The 24,252-nt window shown below is 41.5% G+C and overlaps 1 protein-coding gene across 1 annotated transcript in view; it reads left to right on the top strand.

Moving 5' to 3' along the window:
* Nucleotides 1-352: 352 nt before the first annotated feature.
* LOC131675850 (uncharacterized) overlaps nt 353-24,252 on the top strand; it is a 34,566-nt gene continuing 10,666 nt past the window's right edge. The window contains exons 1-2 of the mRNA XM_058954987.1: nt 353-449; nt 10,433-13,120. Coding sequence (XP_058810970.1) covers nt 353-449; nt 10,433-13,120 — 2,785 coding nt within the window. The remainder of the gene's footprint in view (nt 450-10,432; nt 13,121-24,252) is intronic.

The raw sequence follows: 24,252 nt of genomic DNA on the forward strand, positions 1-24,252 counted from the left end.
CTCATTCATCCCGTTCACGCGTCACTCATTCTCTTGCCAATACCAATGAACCTGTTCTACCAAATGTCAACAAACCGTAACTCTAACTCGTCGCGTACGGTAGTGAAAAGTGTTCGCGAAACTTATTTGCAGTTTTTCCGGTGAAAGGGTGGTGCTACACCAAAAATCCGTCGGAAACTGGACCTTCTACCATCAGGAGAGTACTTTACGCATAGTGTCGTATCGATGTAAGTTTTGAAAAGAACCGTTTTTTTCTTATTTCTCTTCGCAGGTGTAGCTGCTTTCAGATGTCGAACCTCAACCTACATCAAGAGCTTGCTGGAGAAGGAAGGACGAAGGGAAAGGGAGAACGATGGATGGAATGGATGAAGCACGGATGGATGGAATGGATGAAGGGCGGAAAGGAATCTACGAACTTTGGTTTGAAACGGACTACACAGGCAAAAAAGGTAAGAAATCGTTTAAATTATCAAAAGATATTGAAAGTGAAGAAAATAACTAATTCAATTTATAATATTTTAGGAATCCAAGGAGATAATTTGGAAGAAAAACAAAACGAAGGAAATAATATACAATTTAGGAACAAAATTATAGAAGATTTCGAAAAATTTTACGTTGAGTAATAAGCAAAAAAAAGAAAACCGTAAGTTTCTGAAATTATCGATTAATATTAATTTAAGAACTAACACTAGAGAATAAGAGATAGGACTAATCGTAGGAATTGCATACTAATCTAACTAACACAACTATGTACAATAATATTTACAACACGATTCTTGTCGTGCTTGGCCAAACGTGGAAGAATCCACTTTGTAGTCACTTCCATACCATTTACATAGCTGTTTTGGTGGAGTTGCGTCCACTACACAAAGGCTATGTTGGCGGCTACCGCTTCTTCATTTGTATTCTCTTAAAGCCCACTGAGAGTTGCATCAGAGGCTTGCTCCTCTTTTCTTCGCTTGATCACGGCCGTTTGTCGAAATCATCGCAAGGGCTCGCTTTATGATTCATAGCATATAGCATATTACTTTGTACAGGTCATTGCCCCTGCTCATTCTAAGGCGTCGTGAACCGCAATACTGGTTTAACGAGTCAGCACAAACTTCTAGAGATTTCTCAGCGCAGTTATCTTTCGGAGAAACAAACAAAGCTGCTAATAGCTGCCAGTAAAAAAATTTCCCCGTAGGTGTTTCTTCTCATCGTAATCTGTGGTTACTCCGAAGAGCTACATAGCTTGACTTATTCCCACTTATCTGCTTAGATGAGAAGAACTGAAATATTTAACGGTGAACGATAGTTTTGACTATTTTTGACATCGGACTTGAACAACGTCCTTAGAAGTCTCTGTTTACCAGCAAGATCAAGTTCAAGGTTAGTTGCTTCCAACTGACCTATGATCATAAGTTCATAATCAACTTCTTCAGAGTTTAAATGTTCAGAATGTGGAAATCTATCCATTTTGTACGTGGATATGAAGTAGTATTTATTTATATAATTTGAAATGTAATGAGTATATAGTAATGAATGGATAAAATAAATGTAAAAATATGGTAAAGAAGAGTAATAAACTTATTCTACAGAATATGTATGTATTTACAACTTAAACTAAATTAACCATTGAGAAAATCCAAACTAATCTAAGTGAAAAATTCTGAAGAAAATTGTACTTTCCAACAAAAAAAACGTGCCAAATCTTGTTGGGCGCCAATTGTAACCCGAGACAGTTGGAGCCGGAGCCTAAATCAATATTTAGCGGATGGCTTCAGCGCCACTCCCGAAGGAGACCATTCGCCTTGTTCGGTTTGCCCAGCTATTGAGACCCCTCCTACGGGCGGGTACTATTTGTTTCTGAGTACTGGCTCCAGAATGGTCCAACTGGACTCAGGTACCTTGATTACCAGTCTGAAAACATTCGCTAGAAATCAACAACAGTATACAAAGAAGGCCTCAGACCGGTATAATTAATTAGCTCTAACGCTTTTTATCATCACGGGCAAAGATCTACTCAAACACAAGGTCCCCAATCGTGGCCGATTTAGGAAAGGTTGAGTCGAAGGAAAAAGGAGTCAACTCTGCTCGCTAAAAACGGAAACGACCGAAAATCGTGAAACTGCCTACACCAGAAAATACCAAAAAAAAGTTTACTGCAAAAAAAAACTGTTTAATCACTTCAACTCATAATTCGCTTACAAAAAAAATATTTATTTCACATTTCGGGTCTCGAACCCAGGCCTTCCAACTTGCTAACTAATTTCCTCGCAGCGCGCTAACCAACATGGTCACTGCCTATCCTGTCTCTCTCCCTTCCCAAAGCATATCAAAAATCTAACTACCTAACGTGGTGTTCATCCGAAAATGAGTGGCTCAACTTACGGTGCGTGCATATACAGTCGGCGTGTTTGCGTGTAATACAGCGATTTCATCGCTGACCTAGGATTTTCACGAGGTGGGAAAAATAAAACCGCCGAACAAAAAAACTGATAATCGGGTTTCGAACCCGGGCCTTTTGAGCTTGTCACGAAAACACTGTCACTTAGCTCACTGAACCGGCATTTGCGGTTTTAAACAAAATTGATCATGCGCATGTCAAAAAAAGGAAATGAGTACTCACACTACCATGGTTTTACGTGGGTCGCTCGAAGATCCAGTCCGCTGGAGATGCTGATCCGGTTGCCACAAACGATTTGCCCGGTCGTTTGCTGGCAGAGTCTGACCTGATGGAGGTCACTGCATTACATGTTTCCCACGTGGGTTGATCGATAGTCGGTGCCCAGCAACTGGACGTATGCTGGTAACGACGCTGCTCCCTAGCTAGCGCGAATTTGACGGTCGTCGCTCTTCCGGATGGTTCACCGGGAACTTTGTAGCTAGATGGCGGGGTCAGAAGCGGTTGATGACGGATGATGATCGGTGTGACGGGATGCTGCAGCTTCAAACCTGCACGAAAAACACGCATCCAACGACAAGTTGGAATTAGGGCACGCACTGCACTGGCCACCATTTGCACCTTACCTTAATTCGGGAATACCGACTCTAAACCACTGCTTCGATATGCGGGAAGCCACTTAACTTGTACGAGTTAGAACTGGGAAGGGAAAACTAATTACTGGCAAAACTGATATAGAGAATCTCACGATTTTTATCTTTTACCTATAAAACCACACCGAGGCGCGAGAAAAAAACTAAACCACTCCTGCCTCTTCCACGATCCAGAACAAAGTGAAAAATCAGATCTTTGGAGTCCTCAGTTTAAAGCATGAGTCATATCTTCGTGACCGGAACTACGCAATCGTTCACGAAATTACGCAAGTTTCCCCGAAGCCTTTTTTTGTATACGGCTTCAATTTCTTTTGAATATCCCCAGACCTCGATCCCCTACCACCAAATCCCGGGTGCTGCCGACTGGCTTTCAAAACCCAGAGACAAATAGTTTCCCCTCCACTATAGCTTATTCTGCGGTTAAAGGTCGCAGAAAGGGTTATCTCAAAAGCGGGGCGACGCCTGCGTCGCGACCACCCGCCAAAAGTAACTCGGCTCCAACCACGGCTGGATCCGGTGGGTGCTCAACCACTCATCTGACAGTTCATTCGAAGGAACTCCAACCAACCACTCACTCTCATTCACATTTCGGGAGAAATTACAGAAGCTTTTACCCATGCTGAGCGGACCAGTTATTCGAGGGGCCGCTCGATATTATTTACATTCATATCGTAGTACTACAATAGGATGACAGACTAGATGACACGACGTTACACGCTCTGAACTTGCGCCAAATAGTTTGTATGTATGTATGAAATTCGCGGACATCACGGCTGACTGCGATCTCTAATTTACTTAACAGTCGATTGATCCGCTTCTGACCTAGGGGACCCATGAGGAGATTAGGAAGGAAATAGAAGTGGAATCAATGCGAAGTTTTAATTGCATCACTGACGACTTAGCACTATGGTACTATGGCGTTTCTGATATCCTGATTGATGTTTAGCAAGCAGCTTTAGTTGACAGTAGCCCAGATAGCTAGAGATCTGATCGAGCAGAAGTTTCTTGAATATTTTAGATAGGGATGGGAGGAAACTAATTGGTCGATAGTCTTTTGGTTCGACGGGATTGACAGATTTTTAAATCAGCGTTATGATAGCCTTTTGCAGATTTTTGAAAACCTGCAACTATCAATTATCGTATTGAAGAGGTGAACAAGGATTGGAAGGATGTGAGGGCCTAATAGCTTGATGACTGAGATAGGTACGTCGTCGATTCATGTTGCGCATGGTGCAATTTCGTAGATATAGACACATTACTCGAATTCGTGTGTTTAAAGCAAAATCCACTATTAGAGGATTGGTTTTTGGATTTCGTCTCGGCAAAGGTTGTTCCAGAGCTTTTTTCGCAGACAGTTCACAACCAAAGTTTCTTTCCGCATATCGCTTCTTTGCTGTGGAAATCAAGGTGTTGGGTTTGTTGCGCTTGCTTATATAATCCCGCCACTGTGCGTCTCCTATTCTTTTATTGGGATTGCGTGCACGGCGTGTGTTTGTCCTTAATGAGAATCTCTGTTTCGGGTGCATGTTGAATAAGGTTTTTCTGGAGTTCGGAGTTCGGAGCTTTGGTTACTATGTCATTTTCTTCGATGGTGCCTTGATTACCTCTTGCAATGAGGACGGCTTGTAAACGTACTGGATCTACACGTCGGAAGTAGCGGATTTTTATGCGACGTGGTATCAATTTCACTACTCTTACGTCTGCAATTTGGTAGACCACTTCGTGGTCGGAGATCATGTTTTCTGTAGATGTCTTCGAAACCATGAATTGCGTTCGGACCGTTCGTGATTAGGAGGTCGATGGTGGAACTGTTGAATTCTTGTATGTAGAGGTTGAAAACGTTATGGATGTTAGAGCATGGTTGTTTCCGGTGGGCACAGTTGCATTGACGTTAATATTGAAGTTGCCAAAATGCCCCAAAACTCCAAGTCCTTGTGTTTTTCGAGTAAAAAAATATTTCCATTAAAGTTCTATGAATGTTTCCTTTAAAAAAGGTATAAACTGTAATTTTACGTTTGCTACCCCAAAATTTATAGCACTTAATATATTTTTTCCTCATTATATTATAGTATTAATGTCAAAAATTTCAAGCGAAGTGGACGGGAGTCTAAAATTGTCCAAATGATGTGAAATATAGGAACTTAGCTTACTTTGACATTTATGGCAATATAAAGGGGGGGGGGCGAGGTTTTGGATTTTTTTGCTGTTCGCTAATGTTGTAATTCTAAATTATTCGTTTATTTCCATTTCTCTAACTGCATTTTAACAATTTCCATATTTTTAAAATGTCTTGAATGTTTTTAACATGTTTATTTTCTTCTTCTTCTATTCTATTTTTATAATTGTTATTTTCTTTGATCCATTGAGTTTTTTGTTTTATCTAGTTTTTACATATTATTGGTTAACATTTTTTAGGGAATTTAGTATTCGTGGGCATTACGGTGGACAGCGCTCTCTGATTTACTAATAGTCGATTGATCCGCTTCAGACTTAGGGGATCCAAGAGGAGATCAGGAACAAGACAGAAGCGAAACCAATGCTAAGTTTTAATTGCATCACTGACGACTTAGCATGCGTTGTTAAGGAGCAGGATAACAAACAATAGTCTTAATTTCACTCGACAACGGAATCTTTCGTTACCGGCGTTTGTTCATTGAGCCAATTAGCTCCCCTTTTTGTCACGATTCTGTCGCGTAGTCCACGGCGGCTAATCTGCCCTACCGTGAATTCCCCGGCGGTAGATTGCTCCCGATACCGATGTACGTTTCTGTGAGCCATTAAGCACCTCGCTTCGTCTACTCGGTCTAATCCCCGGCGGTGGATCTAGCCTACTCACGAGCTACCTGGTATGGTGTCGAGCTTGGTTTGGCGATTCCGGTGAAACCTGACGTCCGGTTCACTGACGCCCCGACGACCCAAGCCTGGTGCTACGTAGCGTACTACTCAATTGGTCCCCGACGATGGCCCTAGTCTACACCGTCGGAGACTTCGCCGGCGGCAGAATTTCTCCTGAAACCCGATTTGTGGTTTCCCGGCGGCGTTCTAGCCAATGGCGCTACTTTGTTGGTCCCTTCGCCACTTCCTCTGCAGCTCGGAGAGTATAGTCGTAACCACTCTTTTGACAGCGTCCCAGATATGCTCGTCGTGGCACATCTCTTCGACGATATTGTATACTGTCACACCAGGCATACCCTTACAAATTTTTCGAACCTAGGACATTCAAATACCACGGGTTCTGGTGTTTCTTGCGCGTTCACACACTCCAGGCAAAGGGTTGACGAAGTGTGTTCAAACCGGTGTTGGTATTTCCGGAAGCATTCGTGCCCGGACAAAACTGCGTCAAATAGAAGTTCACCACACCATGCTTTCTATGTACCCAAGCAGACACATTGGGGGGATGGGGATCATCCCGGCAATTACGCGATATCGTTCTGTACGCACTCGCGACTCTAACAACCATTAGACGAAACGTTCTTGTTAACTTCGTCCGGTTCCGCTTTGAGTTCAGCGTAACAGCCCAGGCCGGTACGCCATAACTCAGTATTGAGAATGAGGCACCCGCCAGGAGATGTCTCGTGCTGCCTCTTGCTTCCCCGCGATTCGGCATGATCCTTGCCAATGCGTTAGTTGTCCTCGAAGCCTGCTCACATACATAATCGACATGGCTGTTGTAATTTAACCGATCGTCGACCATCCCACACAGGTGCTTCAGCGCACGCATCGATGGCATGGATTGTCCCCCGACGCTGATCTCGAAACGCTGGATTTTTTTTTGCGGTTGCTAACCAGCACTACCTCGGTCTTGTGGTAAGCCAGTTGCAATTTGACGTCAGCCATCAAGCTTTCCAAAATGCCTACTGTCTCTGCATCAACATCTCCACCTCAAGGGTCTTGCCCGTTATCGTTAGGACAACATCATCTGCAAAAACAACGATCTCCACTCCCCTGGGCAGTTCCAGTGTTACCACTCCATTGTACATTATATTCCATAGCGTTTGACCGAGTAGGGAGCACTGAGGTACTCCCGTTGTGGCCTTAATCGACCTCTGCCCCATGTTCGTTTCGTAGACTGGTTTTGGAAGTAACTTTTCAGAACCTTGCACAGATAGTCCGGAACCAGTATTCTGTGCAGCGCTACGGTGATTGCCCCCCAGCTAGCACTATTGAACGCGTTCTACACATCTATCGTTACCACGGCGCAGTAGCGATTACCCCTTCTCTTTTGCTTCAATGCTTTCTCCGCGTTCGCAATGGCTGTGCGGATACCTCTGAAATAGTCCGTTCTCACTTTCAGCGTAGGTCGTCAGCGTGTTGAGGATGACCCTTTCCAGAAGCTTACCAAGAGTATCCAGCAGGCATATAGGCCGATACGATGATGGATCTCCTGGAGGTTTCTCTGGTTTTGGCAGCAGCATTAACTTCTGGATCTTCCATCTATCCGGGAAGTAGCCATCGTCCAGGCATTTCTGTAGGACTATCCTGAACATTTCCTGAAACGCCAGGATCGCAGTCTTTAGTGCCACGTTGGGGATACCATCCAGTGCGGGAGCTTTCTTCGCTTTCAGCCCTTTTGCCACTATAAGGAGCTCGTTGTTGAAAACTTGATTGTCACCTGCATTTCCACCGTCTGCATCAACGTACGGTGTAGGCGGCCATGCGGTTGGGTCGTGCTTCGGGAAAAGGCCCTCCACGACAATTTTCAGCTTGTCGGCGCACATTTTGACTGGCGTCATTGGACCCTTGATCCTGGCCATAACCGGTGTGAAAACAACCGAATGATTCTGAATCCGGCGAAATGTTCTGTGATATCGTTCTCCAGAAAAAAAGATCCCATTGAGTTTGAATATAACTTGTCTGGAGCTCTTGTTTCCCGGGTGAGCTGCGTTAAGGATCTTGGAGTGCTGTTAGATTCGAAACTTACATTTAAGAATCACATTTCGTATGTTGTTGGTAAAGCATCGCGAAGCCTGGGCTTCATTTTCCGTACGGCTAAATCCTTTACAGACATTTACTGTCTCAAAAGCCTATACTGCTCTTAAGTGCGCTCTACGCTGGAGTATTGTTCGGCGGTCTGGAACCCGAATTACATGAACAGCAGCGATCGAATTGAAGGCGTTCAACGAAAATTTATACGGTATGCTCTTCGACGCCTGCCTTGGCGCGATCCTGTCCGTCTACCAAGCTACGAGAGTCGGTGTCAACTCATCCAGCTCGATACTCTCCAGCGTCGTAGAGAAACTGCAAGAGCCTTATTCATCTCTGATCTTCTGTCAGGACGCATCGATTCTCCAGATTTACAAGAGCGAGTTAACATCCAAGCAAGGTCCAGAACGTTACGCGGAAACGTTCTTCTGAGAGTGCCGTTTCGACGCACTATTCAAACAGCTAATGCCGCCATCACGGGACTACAACGCCTCTTCAATCGTGTGTCGCACCTGTTCGACTTTCATTTGTCTCGAATATCATTAAGAAATCGATTCCTGCAGTACGAGTCTGTTGATGTGCGTGATAAATAAATTTCGTTCCACCGGTATGCCGGACGCGGGTAGTTCCTCGGCTTTATTTTCCTCGGCAATGTTACATCACATGCCCTCGCTACTGTTTCCGACAGCTCTATAGCACTCCGAATTGGAGTGACGCTGTCAGCAAAAAGTTCTCCCACAAAAAGGTCCTTGTCGAAGACCTTTTTTTCACCTCACCAGTCCGTAATCTCCGCGTTACAGTATAATTCCGCCGACAAATGGTGTAGTGGATCGCTTGGTGGTCACTATGTGTGTACTACTCACTAACTCGCCAATTCATTTTATCCATCAGCGAAGGACTGCAGAACGTTATGTCGATGATGGATTCTCGACCGTCTTTACGGAATGTGGTAGCAGAAGCTTCGTTGCACAGTCTTACATCCAGTTTCGTCAGGGCTTCCAACAAGCTTTAACCTTCCACGGACCAAGCGTTAAAGTCTCTTGGTTCTGGTGTCCACCGTGGAGAAGCATAACAGCTACACGCGAATACGCCGTTGATTCTAGTGATCACGAAACCTTCGTGTGTGCTATCTACCACCTCTTGAACAGGGAAATCGCCCATCACTAGGATTGCCGCCATCCCTGCACTATCCATCATACAGTTACCGTTACGGGGAGAGACACGATATGGCACTGCAATAATTGCAACGTCGCACTTCGTTTCTGTTATTGACTGCCGCAACAGTTGCTGTGCATTGTCACAATGATTGAGATTAAGCTGGGTTGTCTCCATCATCATTGGCCTGCATTCGCCTTTTTTGTACTCTGAACATAAGAAGCCTCCCGTCACGTGGTCTTTATCGCCCCCACCGCTTCCCATCTGTATTCGCGTGTGTACGTGTGTGTGCGTATGTATGTGCGAATGTGTCAAAAATGTCACTCATTTTTCTCGGAGACGGTTAGACCGATTTGCCCAAACTTAGTCTCAAATAAAAGGTACAACTTTCCTGTTGGCGCATACTTGATTCATTGAAACTTTGTTAAATTATTATTTATGAGAAAATCCTGTTTAATTAATATTAGTACAACCCTATCAGTCGATTGATAATAGATAGTACAGGAAACGGTAGGAAATGATAAACTAAAGCAGGAAATCATACTCGTTAACTCTCTCGTTATATATCTCGATTTTGTTTCTCACATATTGTGCAATTTTCTGCTTTGCTTTGTATATAAGGATTGCGCAAGAGCAAATCAATCAGTCATTATAAACTTATCACTCGAGGATGGACCTCAATAAACTTGTGATTTACCTAATACACGTTGTTTCGGATAAATAAAGTCGTTTTTATGGTTAAAATTATCGGCTCGTTGACATAGTGTCATTTGATGATCCGTGGAAATCTCAAATCCGGGTTCAACCGTCTTAGCAGCAAGTTCCGGAATTACACATTGGTGCCGAAACCCGGGATTTTCGGCTGCTGAATCGTCATTGCACTGCTTAAAAGGTCAGCGTGGGATCACTATCGATCAATCATCATCGCCTCGTTGGATTGAATTTGGATGCCCACGACGAGCCACACATTTGAGCGCTAGCCGGGTTTACGGAATCCAGAGATCAAAGGAACATTTCGGAGGATTTTCGGGTCAAGAGTACGATCGGACACGTGGTAGTAGGTCAGCCAAGCGAGCACAGGTAAAGCCACTCCAACAAATCAGGTAAGTGACCATCTTTATTATTCGAATAAAAGTGGATGTCGTTTATACTACCGTTAAGTGGGAAACCCACTCGAAAAATGAAAAGTGATACGAAGAAGATTAAAAAACTTATGGTGCGTCGGAAAATATAATTGGGTCCGCGAAGCTTATCAAAGAATTCGATGATAATTTCATCTTTGATCGCGATATACCTCAACTTAAGTTTCGTTTAGAGCAGCTGGATTCTCTTTTTGAAGATTTTAACGAGATCCAAGCTGATATCGAATGTGAACACGAGATAAGTGAAGAGCTCGCTGACGAGCAAATTGAATTTGAGACGGAGTATTTCCAATTGAAGGGATCCTTGGCAAGTAAACTCGCAGCTATTGCTACCCCGTCTTCACCCACACCTGTTGCTCCACCTACTCAAACCACGGGTATTCGTCTTCCTGAGCTCAAAATCCCAGAATTCAAAGGAGATTTTGACGAATGGATGAACTTCCATGACTTGTTTACCACTCTTATTCACATCAATGGGCAACTATCGCCAATCCAAAAGTTTCAATACTTGAAAGCAGTCTTGAAGGGAGATGCTCTCCGCTTTATACAATCGTTGGCGGTAACATCTGCAAACTATACGATTGCGTGGGATCTTCTGCAAAAAAGATACGACAATCGGAATCTGCTCGTAAAGCAACATCTGTCAGCACTCCTCTCCACCCCTTCAATCAAGCGGGAATCTTCGTCAGCACTCTCGGATTTGGCTGACACATTTGAAAAACATCTCGGTGTGCTAAATAAACTAGAAGAACCGAAAGACCACTGGAATTCTCTTCTAGTTGCACTGATCTCTAGCAGACTCGATCCTGTATCTCAGAAGGAGTGGGAAAATCAATTGGCTGAAGATATCCGCCCTGCGTACACTGACGTGGTAAACTTTATACAAAAACGCTCCCGAATCCTCCAGTCTTTAACACTCTCCCAGTCGTCGATCGCAAGTGGTAAGACAGAACCAAAACCATCTCGAGTAAACATTTCATCTCACCACACTACTACTGATGAAAATTCGAAGGCATGTGTAGTATGCCACAAGGAAAATCATGGATTGGCTAATTGCGATGATTTCCTGAAACGTTCCCCGCAAATTCGCTTCAATCTTGTTAAAAAACATGGTTTATGTTTGAACTGCTTGAAACCATCACATCATTTGAAAGATTGTCCGTCTGGTTCCTGTCGAACATGCAACAAACGACACCACACTCTATTGCATTTGAATGCTTCAACAGCATTAACTGTTCAAGTAAACAAACCATCAAATTCAAATACACTTGCGCCACCCCGACAATCCTCACAATCGGCCTCGGTCTTCGAGTCGCCGTCGGTGGATGAAATGTGCATTACCGATCAATCGCACGTCCATCGGGATATGGAATCGTCGTCGGGAGGCCAAGACAAATCGTTATCGTTCGCTCTTTCGTCGTCGGGTATACCGTCAGGGTCGGCTCAAAGTTCCACACAAGTAACAAGCTACCCAGTCGCTTCACCATTCGATCTTGGTACGAAGACAAACACCACAGTCTTCATGCTCACAGCCTACATCAGGGTTTGTGATATTGATGGAACAAAATTTCTCGCACGCGCTCTATTAGACTCAGCATCCGAGCGCAATTTCGTAACAGAGAATCTCGCTCAAAAGCTTCGCCTCAAACGAGATCGCTCTGATATCACTGTGTTTGGGATTGGAAACAGCGAACAGCACGTAACACAGGCAGTCTCGATCAATGTGTCATCTCGAGTGGGTCCTTTTAATGTAGACATCGATTTTCTCATACTGCCCAATTTGACACGAATTCTTCCTTCGACAAAAGTGGACATTTCGAAATGGGTAATTCCTAATCACCTCCCATTAGCAGACCCTAAATTCCAAATCGCTCACCACATCGATTTGATCATCGGAATTCAATGGTTCTTCTCACTGCTAGAGAATGAACAAATTTCGCTCGGGCCGCAGCTACCAATATTGCGCAAAACTGTATTTGGGTACGCTGTCGCTGGTGATCATTCTCAGCAAGATCTCATTCGCACCGCCGTCTGCAATGCTGCCATGACTTTCGACAAACTTTCGGCAGCAGTAAAGAAATTTTGGGAGGTTGAAAGCTTTGAGGGAGGCAAATGCCTCTCGTTGGAAGAACAATATTGCGAGAATCATTTTTTGAGAACCCACTCAAGAGCCCCTGACAGTCGGTACGTGGTTCGGTTACCGATTCGTGAAGAAGTGTTGTCGGAACTGGGAGAGTCGTTACCGGTCGCCCTTCGTAGATTTCATGCAATTGAGAGGAAGTTTTTTGTCAACAAACAACTACACTCGGACTATGGCCAATTTATGGCCGAGTACAAATCGCTTGGACACATGGAAGCTGTCACACCAGACCCTTCTCTACCTAACTTCTATCTTCCTCATCGCGCTATCTTACGACCGGACAGCACAACTACTAAGACACGCGTCGTATTTGATGGCTCAAGCAAAACGACGAGTAAACTATCCTTGAACGATCTTTGCTACATCGGCCCCACAGTTCAACCTCCACTGATAGCCACAATTCTCAACTTTCGTTTGCCTCAATACGTCATAACTGCTGACATCGAGAAGATGTACAGGCAAATTGCTGTACATCAAGGTGACCGTACGCTGCAGCAAATTCTATGGAGAATTCAACCAACCGATCCTGTGAGTACATATCAGCTTACTACTGTGACCTATGGCACAGCTTGTGCACCGTATCTCGCCACTCGTGCCCTTAACCAATTAGCTGAAGATGACGGAGAAAAGTTTCCACTAGCAGCTCGTGTCGTAAAACGGGCGTTCTATGTCGACGATTGTTTAGCTGGAGACGACAATAAGGAAAAACTAATCGCAACCTGTAAACAATTTACTGAATTATTAAACTCGGGGGGCTTTGTTTTAAGAAAGTGGAGTTCGAACGATCCTCATGTCTTATCGTGCATACCGGAATCTCTGCGGGACCAGCAGGAGAATCTCGAAATTGATAAATCTTGTTCAGTTAAAACTCTCGGGCTGTTATGGCATCCGCAAGCAGACTGTTTTGGATTTAAAGTTCCTTCGTTGATTGCATCTGAATCACTAAACGAATTGTGCTATCGGAGATATCTTGTCTTTTCGATCCGATGGGTCTCGTCGGAGCCGTCATTGTCGCTGTTAAAATATTTTTGCAATCGCTTTGGCTGAACTCGTTTAGCTGGGACACAGAACTTCCTCAGGAGTTCCAAAATTGGTGGAAAGTATTCAGGGAGGAAATGCAGATACTGACCACTTTAAAAATTGAACGACGTGTCCTCATTGCTAAATTTAAATTCGTGGAACTGCACTGTTTTTCGGATGCATCTGACAAAGCGTACGGATGCTGCATTTACGCTAAATCGGTCGATTCCAATGGAAACGTGGCAGTTAATTTGGTCATGTCAAAGTCGAAAGTATGCCCCATCTCAAAGCAATCAACCCCTCGCCTTGAACTTTGTGGTGCAGTATTAGCTGCTCAGCTCGCAGATACCGTGAAGAACTCAACTGAACTAAATTGTTCTGTCACTTTTTGGACTGATTCCAGCATTGTTCTGCACTGGTTAGCTACGTCATCATCAGCTTGGAAAGTATTTGTGTCGAATCGTGTAGCTGAGATACATCGTCTCACTCGTGGGAATGTTTGGCGTCACGTCCCTACTGAGATGAATCCAGCCGATCGAATCTCTCGCGGAGTGCTTCCATCTCAAATTATCAACGATATTCTGTGGTGGCATGGTCCCCCCTATTTACCCCAATCCCAAGAGCACTGGCCCAAAAATATTGTAAATCTCTCCCCGAGTCATTTGAAGGCTCGAGAAATCGAAAATCGAGGCATTGTTTCTCTCGTGATCCTCTCGCTGCCCTCGATGCTAACTCTAGCTGCAGAACATTCTACACTACCACCTTTGCAACGAAAACTCGCTTGGATTCGCAGATTCACTCGGAATTGTCGTTCAACAATAAAATTAGAAGGTCCACTCACGCCAAATGAGTTAGACGACTTGTTGAGACTGCTCGTGAGGCAAGCGTAACAAAGCTACTTTGATTCGGAGATTCGTTTTCTTAAACAAAATAATGCACTTGTTCGGAAGGAGTTCACATTTAAGTCTCACCTAAAAAACCTCAATCTATATTTAGACGAGGAAGGTATGCTGAGAATATATGGGCGTTTACAAGATCCAAGAATTCCGTTTGACACTCGATGCCCCATAGTACTACCAACAAAACATCATTTAACTGATTTAATTGCAAAGGCTGTACACATTCGCACACTCCACTCGGGCCCCCAGTTACTGCTTTCCACCTTACGTCACAGATTTTGGCCTGTCAGAGGAAGAGACCTTTCCAGAAGAATTGTCAGAAAGTGTCTAATCTGTTTTCGTTGCAGACCAAAGAGCATCGACCAAATAATGGGCCAACTTCCGTCAGCAAGAATAATTCCGTCGCGCGCGTTCTCTAAGTCTGGCGTGGACTATAGACCATTCTCGTCAAAAAAATTTATGTGATAGGATGCTTCCTTTTTTATCCCCAATTCGTTACTGCCTATTGCCACGATGATTTGGTACCTCTAACTATTGAAAAAATCAAAAATAGTGCAAGCTGCTCATTTAACCCCATATTCTGAATACCTATCTTGCCCTAAGACAAGACGTGACAATAAGGGGGGCCGTTTTTGTTCCAATTTTATGTCAGAATGTTCCAGCTCCTGATTGGTAGATTCTGACGTTTTGCACCGTACGTAATGTTACTGCAGGGATATCGAAATTATGTTTTGCAGTGTTGCTATATTTATAGGAAAAGATTGTCATTACTTTTGACAAATAAAATTATTATCGTTAAAAAAGTAAAAACGACTAAATTGAACTGAAATTGCGCGGCAAAGTGAAACAAGTATTTATCATGCATTTACCGTATACGTGGTTGATCAACTTTAACAAAAATAAGACAGAAATCACACTGTAATCTAAAATTATTCAGAAAATGGCTTCGTCAAACCTTACTAAACAACCATCACATGGAAAAAACGTGTCCTTCATCAATATAGTGAATTAAAGATGCAAAATTTTGTCGGCATAAAATAAATTAACAAGACTATATTTTCATTAATAAAAACAGCAACACTGTTCGGAAGATTTCGGCAGGGTGAAAATGTGCGAAAAGAAGAATGCCGAAGGAAAAATAAGAAGCCGATTGTCACGTCTTGTCTTAGATCTTGCCTTGTTTCCCCGTATTTTTACACCATTTGGATGAATTTCTTGTGGGGAATATTAAAAGGATGCCAGATCTGCATATATATTAGTAAATCTGCAGATTTTGCATTTTTACTGCAGATCTTTTGCAGATTACAAATATTTAGCAGAAAAAAGCCTATGCCAGCCAATTTATACACCAGCCTTCAACATTTTTGATCATTTAAATTATATACATACTACATTTCTACGTCGCATTTATTGAACATTTTTGTAGCAATCCGCAGACTTTTATATTTTTACTGCAGGCTATTGTTTAAATAGACCTGTCATCACTGATGCTGAAATGATTCATTCACATACCTGTCAAAAATATAGAGCATTGTATGAAAATGTATAACCTCACTTTTCTGACAGTTTCGGTGTGCTTGTTTACCTACACTGAAAAAAATCCAAACGTTAATTCTATTTGCTTCAAACCGCTTAAAATTCATATGAAGAAGAAATTCTATTGTTATCACGCGCACACATACCTTCTATGTGTCAACTGTATAAACTATGTATGCACACATAAGTTATATGTGCATATTGTTATAGAATGGGGTTTTATGTGGCTAATAGTTATGAAAAGTGAATGTAAGATTAATATTTCTTGTAAATACACACATTAGGTTTATGTGCCAGCAAATAGAGTCTATATGCCTCCGTTAATTGCAAAAATCTATGTGTAAAATCAATAGGCATAACGTTTACTTTTTTTTGAGTGTAAGACTTGTTTACACGGACTTTTAAAATTTACATTACTTGAATACTTTCGATGCTCTTTGAAAGAATATCAACTCAAAAGGGATGAGGATTGGAACAATGGTAACCTGGTTCATACATTGACCAATCGGCGCTGGATGTAAAACCCGGTGGCATATGCTAAATCGCAAGATCAAGCATTGGGCTATAAAACGATTGCTTTCTGGATGATGGATCCGTATCACATTTGTACACATTTGTTTGTTTGCTCGTGGGTTAATTCCTAACAAGATGATCCGATTGATTATTCATTTTTAGGTGGTGAAGTTTACCTGAACTTTATAGGTAACGAATTCGGTCGATGATAAGTTGTTGAAATGATTTTGATCGTTCAATGCCCATATCGAAGAACGCTTCCATTGGTCAGAATGCCTACCAGCGTATGATAGCTGCAAACATGAGGACAACAAGGTTATCGCTTTCGAATGGAACAATTATTTATTATTCGTGTTCAAGTTCCATTACAGCAAAAGTATGGTCGATTATCGCATTGTCGTTGATTTAGCCGGCAAATGCAAAATAGCGCTCGGCACTGACGATAAGGAGTAAGAAGGATTTGATTGGAGTGATAATAATGCAGAGCATTAAACATTCTGATAGAATATCAGGGAGGAAAAATTATATGTAAATTTATATTATATCCCGAGTTGCCATCATTTTGGCACCGCAATAAAGCTATCTGCTGTCTTGTTCAAATTGGCACGAAATAACTAGGCAGCGAATGATAAATTTCATAGTCAATTTATTTACTTTTTCGGAAGGATAAGTAATTAGTATGTTGTGAATATATGTGTCGCCGGTGCCGTGTGTTATGGTGGTACCGGACGGAACCGTTGGTCAGCAGACCGTCCTTGTCGTACTGGTCATAGATGCGACGTTTTTTCTCATCTGATAGCACTTGACATGCTTCGGAGATCTGTCTTAACGCTCTCTACTTAGCGCAGGATACGCGAAACCACTGCTAGCTTTCGAAAGAAAATTCCTAGCTGCTGCTACCCTATCAGTCTCTCTCTCGGCTGAGGACTACAATTTCGATCGATTAAATTATGCTATGAAAATTGTACATCCTGGAATTTCATCTAACGAGGTCAATTCATTGTGAGGAATTTCGCTGCGTTCCAATATTGCTTGCCTCTGTAGGTGATGATGTGTGTGGATTCACTTCGGCAGCCAGCTCTTATGTTTTGGATAATTTTGCTATCTTATTCTGCTGAATAAATCATCTGCCTAAAGCCTCTACGTTATACTATGGCCACTTTAAAAACGCTCTGCTATTTAATCTTGTAGCTCTTGGCAAGTTAGTCCTGGCACTCTTCTCGATTATTCCTGGCACTATACCGCTGACGTCGCACTTATAACGGTGATCAAACTTGGCGAGAGTGGCTGTGGTTTCGTCGGAATTGTTCACTCGACAAGCAGTAAGTGCAAGGACTCTGCTACTTATGCCTGAGCCCCTCATTGAAACCTTCGTCCTGCCGGAGTGTTAGCTTCGTCCGATACCGGAGCGTATTGCTGAACCGAAGCAGTCTGCAACTGGCGCAGCTTCCTTCGAATCGGAATCGCTGAATATTCCCGTTCGCCGAATGTCCAACGTGGCCGAAGGCAAACCGATTGCAGCAACACCACCAGCCGTAGCTGACCTTTTAGCCTTTAATCCAAGTCCCTGCCATTGGCATAGCGACAGACGAGTGCGGCGCAGGCTGGACATCGGTTGACTCGGTGTCGGACGGGGCGAAACAGCTGCAACAGGAGCGGACCTAGTATGGGGTGTAAAGGTCATCAATTGCCATAGGTCACCAAAACGCTCTGCGACTAATATTGTGAACAAATCAAACCAAATGAAATTGATCGCAACAACGATAAAATAATCTAAATTTTACCCAAATATTTGAAACATTTGAAAAGGGTCTAACTGCCAAACGTAAACCTTGAGAAAAAAGCAAAAGAAGTTTTGGTCGAATTCATTATAATTATGTTACTATGTTTTAATTGCCGCTAGGTTCTACTGTATCGATTTTGTTGGCTATTTTCGGCAAATTTGAGACTAAGAGAAACGAAAGCAATGAAATTGAAAGACGGATAGGTATTCTAGAGCGAATCAGTTATAAACTTAGAACGGAAAACTAGAACTAGGCAGGTTCATATGGGCATGATCGAAAGGAAAATGTGAAGAATTTTTTGCCTTCTGCAGAGTAGGAGTTGGGCGTTCCACCCAAGTCTACCGCATGGTCTATGGTAGAACAATTTCGGCAATCATCATGTTTTACCACCGACGCCGGCAAAAAATTCTTCACAAATCCTCGCCTAGAACGACCATGCGATCATTCTTCTCCCTTTCTGCTAGCATCAAGCCGTGACGTATGCATTCAATCGACACCAAGCTATCGGTGTCGCACCGATCCTATTGTGATTGAACTACTTATTTATTTTTTCGTTCCGCACACACGGATGGCTGATAGCAATTAATAACACAGCTCAGCTAGCAGAAATCGAATTTTTATCTACTTTTTTACCAACTAGTTTATATGTTACTATGTTTTAATTGCCGCAAGGTTCTACTGTATCGATTTTGTTGGCTATTTTCGGCAAATTTGAGACTAAGAGAAACGAAAGCAATGAAATTGAAAGACGGATAGGTATTCTAGAGCGAATCAGTTATAAACTTAGAACGGAAAACTAGAACTAGGCAGGCTCATATGGGCATGATCGAAAGGAAAATGTGAAGAATTTTTTGCCTTCTGCAGAGTAGGAGTTGGGCGTTCCACCCAAGTCTACCGCATGGTCTATGGTAGAACATAACTCATCATCATATTTTATCGCCGACGCCGGCAAAAAATTCTTCACAAATCCTCGCCTAGAACAACCATGCGATCATTCTTCTCCCTTTCTGCTAGCATCAAGCCGTGACGTATGCATTCAATCGACACCAAGCTATCGGTGTCGCACCGATCCTATTGTGATTGAACTACTTATTTATTTTTTCGTTCCGCACACACGGATGGCTGATAGCAATTAATGACACAGCTCAGCTAGCAGAAATCGAATTTTTATCTACTTTTTTACCAACTAGTTTATATGTTACTATGTTTTAATTGCCGCAAGGTTCTACTGTATCGATTTTGTTGGCTATTTTCGGCAAATTTGAGACTAAGAGAAACGAAAGCAATGAAATTGAAAGACGGATAGGTATTCTAGAGCGAATCAGTTATAAACTTAGAACGGAAAACTAAAACTTTTCCTTTCGATCATGCCCATATGAGCCTGCCTAGTTCTAGTTTTCCGTTCTAAGTTTATAACTGATTCGCTCTAGAATACCTATCCGTCTTTCAATTTCATTGCTTTCGTTTCTCTTAGTCTCAAATTTGCCGAAAATAGCCAACAAAATCGATACAGTAGAACCTTGCGGCAATTAAAACATAGTAACATATAAACTAGTTGGTAAAAAAGTAGATAAAAATTCGATTTCTGCTAGCTGAGCTGTGTCATTAATTGCTATCAGCCATCCGGCAGCACAACTCCGGAGGTTGATTGTGGCAGAAAATGTGATTAAGTTGATTAAAAAGGAACAGAACGATTTCTAATAGCGTTCAAACTTATTGATTTGATATGTATGAAAAAGGCTGAATATTTTAGGTTATTTCATTCAGATAACAATTAAACTTTATGGACCTCTCGGCGATAAATTAATGCCGCTTTAGCTTGATCACGAACCTGCGTCAGGTTGCGACCCCAATCGCTGTCATTTCGAACATTTTGACAGCAGCTGGGATTAGAACCTGGCTCAGTTTCGCTTCAAGTAAAAACGGAATAAATAACGCTGCAAAAACGTCTAAAGAGCTTTACACCTAATGTATTGCGTTTTGGGTGTACAACGAGACGCACTTCAAGTCAGACTAGCCGTAATACGAATAAGACGATGCTCCTTTTATTCCCATAGCAAAACACATTCTCAGGAGGAAAATGTTGATAGTACCTTAATTCAAACTATTTGTGCATGTGTTAAAATTAATTGATACGAAGTAAACGATGTTCATTTTGTGCCGAACAATATAGTTCCTCAAAATATTTCGGAAGTATGCTCTATTTAAAAATGTTGAATCATTATTTTTTCCTAATCAGTTCGCTTATTTTATAGGCTCAAATGCGTTAGCTTGACAGTGTCAATTTATTTTTTCACATTTTGAATATATTAAAACAAGTAGGTTACAGTGCTGGAATATTGCCTTTCTCATATGGAAAGGTTATGCAATCGCTCTAAAAATTGCAAACCCAATCCCGGCCCGGAGGGCCTATTGTCATATGCCATTCGACTCAGTTCGTCGAGATCGGAAAATGTCTGTGTGTGTATGCATGTGTGTGTATGTTTGTATGTGTGTATGTGGAAAAAATGTCACCTCTTTTTCTCAGAGATGGCTGGATCGCACAAACTTAGTCTTGCACAAACTTAGTCTCAAATGAAAGGTACAACCTTCCCATCGGCTGCTATTGGATTTTTGGTTGATTGGATTTCTGGTTCCGGAATTACGGGTTAAAAAGTGCGACCATACAGTAAATTCTTATATAAACTGAAATGAAAAATTCTCAAAAGGGGGGGGGGGGGGAAATTTCAAAATCGAATTTGTATTTTGGATGCCAAATGACTTTAAAATCCATGAAACGTTGAGATTTGATGTAATCTCAAAAAAAAAAAAATTACGAAGATTGACTTTTTTGACTTTGCCACATTTTTGCCTTTCTCATTTAGAAAGGTTATGCAATCGCTCTAAAAATCGTCAACCTAATTTTTTTGGCTTGTATTGTCTTAGGTAGGAGTATGCAGTAAGGGGTTGCTACTTTAAAATTACAACTAGTTTAAAATTTCTTAACGGATCTTCCTCCTTGATCCGCCGCTGGTTTCAAGCGATGTTTCAGTGTCGACACATAGTGTCTCAAAATCGTGGCTGGAATTTTCTAAAGCGATTTTCACAAACTTGAATTTGAGGTAATATTTTTTAAAATTGTGAGTATAATCGCTTGAATTTGTTGTTCTAGGTCACTAACTGCTATTCAACGTCTGTTTGGCCATATTTATTACCAAATAGATGGTTCTGGATGTCTCAGGAAAAGTGACCATATTTCAAAATTAACAGTCACATCGACTTATCGGAGATGATTGTCCGATAATAACAAGCTTAATCTTAAATCAAAGGCATCCAAATAGCTTGCTATAACGTTTCGTTTGGATTGCTTATATGGTTCCGGAAATAAAAACTGAATTGTTCGGTCATACATGAAATTCCATTGTCAAGTGGAATCTGATTTTTTTCCAAGGGGGAGAAAAAATTTTGATTCAAAATTTGAAATTTTAAAAACCGAAGTCGCATTTTCGCTGTTAAATGTTTTTAAAATTCATGATTTTATGTGATCTCGAAAAAAACGTTGACAAAAATCTACGACTTTTTTTATTGAACTTTGCAATTTGTTTACCTTTCCAATATATAAAGGTTATGCTACAAAAACCATCCGAGTTGCATATACTTTTCGAATCGAAAAATGTCTGTGTGTATGCATATGTGTGGGTATGTGTGGACATTTATATCGGTTTCATTATTCACATTGGCTGTTATTGAATTTCAATTTGATCCTACCTCCTGTAACGGATTTCTTTCAAAGCGGTGAATCTAGGGATTGACTTTAATTATATTGATATTAGAATTGATCTGAGGAATACGATGAAATTAGAATTTTCAAAATTGAAATATCCGTATAGCGAGTAAAATAAACTATTAATTTTTACCTGGAAAATAGCATAGTACTGCTGCTAAAATAATATTTTTCCTAGACTCCATGAACGATTTCCTTCTAAAAGCATCTTACGGTTGTAGAGTAAATAGAACCGGAGATATAATCAAAAGAAAATCGAGAGTTTTAGCTATTTATCAAAACGGGGTAGCTCCCATGGACCGAGGGGTGATTTAATTAACACAAAGATTTCGATTTCTATATATTGGCCCTAGATGAATAATTTCTCCAAAATTGGTTTAAATCTGTGAAGGTCGACTTCAAGATCACTTCGCGTGAAATGGCCCATATATATTATTTGGACCTGGTAATTCAGATTTTATCAAGAGATATTATTGGATTAAGCAAACGAATCTAGAAAATACATTTAAATTCTCGATGTCGTGATAGCCCTCGTCACAAGCGCACAGACTACTCTCTGCAAGCCCAATACGTCGCACATGCTCATCGAACGTGTAGCGGTTGAACATATGCCGGGCAGGGGCGGATCCAGAAAAAAATTTCGGAGGGGGTCCGAAATTTCGCTTTTGAAATGTTCATTGTACAATAAGTAATATGTAATAAACTCATTTAATTTTTGGTGGTCTAATATTGTTTGGAATGATTTTGAGTTTAGAACGAACTAAAATAAAAACTATTTTAAAATTTCTCAACAAGCTACAAAATTTCGGGAGGGGTCCGGACCCCCAGGACCCTCCCCCTGGATCCGCCACTGATGCCGGGACATTACACGAATGAAGTCTCGACCCACATTACTATTTATTACTACAAGTAATAAAGGTTTACGAAAATAGGTAATTTGGTACCCATATCCATACTCCGGTAGTATTTGATTTATCTTGAATTATGGTCACTTCGCTCCAAGGTTCAGAAGCTGATAGGAGAAAACATTTAAAACAAATACATATTTCGTGACTATAAATGACCTAGAACTAATAAACTGAGAATGTTGATCATTGTTGTCTGGAAAGGAGTAGCATGGAGTCGATTGGAATTAAGTATAATTGAAAACACATGGAACGCGTTCTATACGGACTCCTTCAGCAATTTTAATGTGTTCTAGACACGAGAAACCAGTCGACCGCAAAATATTATCTTCGTCGATTCAAACGATATTTTGCAGTTGTGTTCGGTTTATGAATCTCCATAATTTTCTCTGTCAATTGCAGCATTTTGATACGAGAGCAATTTTTCAATAGGGCGTAGACGTTTCTAGGTGCATTAATTTCAAAAAGAAATTCGACTACTGCATTTTATACAGCAAAGCTATCTGAGAACGAGTTACAAGGAATGAATACTTCTGTACGAAAAAAATTACAGTGAAAAAATGTTGCCAATTTTCAGTAAAACAAAAATTTATACTAAAAATTTAAATTGCAAAAACATCCCATTTTTAAATTTTTTATATTTTGCTAACAAAAATCTAAAGAGTAAAGAAACATTTTGAATGCTATTGCATGATGGAGATCTTATCGGTAAATTTTTTTCTAACAATGACTTTATGCATGTTTTTTTTTAATTTCAACTAATTGACATACAAAACTGTAGTTTTTTACAAAATACAATTCTAAATGTCATTTTTTGACGGCGCCGGTGGTTGAGTGGTAAGCGTGACCGCCACTCATTCCAGTTGGCCTGGGTTCAATTCCAGCCGAGGTCGTTGAGATTTTTCTGAGGTGAAAAAATCTGTGGTCACGTCTTCCTTCGGAAGGGAAGTAAAGCCGTTGGTCCCCGGTCCATGAAATTGGTGGATCGATATCTAGTCCAGGTAGTGGAATCACCTCTCTGGCGTCGGTAAAGAAGAAGTATATCCAACTTCTATACTCTACTAACAAAAATATCCTCCTCCCGTGATACTTGTGGAGTGCGCAGTAGTATATACGGCCTCTAGCAAAAGCAAGTATCGGACTAACAATTCCTTCCCTTTCCTTCCGCGATCTACGTTCGGGCCTGGCCGGCGCCGGTATTGATCAGAAACACTTTAGGATTACCAGGAGTTGCACATTGAAAGATGTTTCGCTAATCCCAAGCATAATGTGCAACTTCAGCTAGTCCCGATCGATAACGGAGTAGCAGCCAGGGGTGGTCGCACAAGCTCAAGCACAAGCTCAATACAATTCTAAATGTCATTTTAAATCAAAATGCCAAATTCTTTCCAAATGCGATAATTGTTGAGATATTTTGAATTTTGCTCAAACAA

The sequence above is a fragment of the Topomyia yanbarensis genome, chromosome 1, assembly GCF_030247195.1.
Source record: "Topomyia yanbarensis strain Yona2022 chromosome 1, ASM3024719v1, whole genome shotgun sequence".
Lineage (NCBI taxonomy): Eukaryota > Metazoa > Arthropoda > Insecta > Diptera > Culicidae > Topomyia > Topomyia yanbarensis.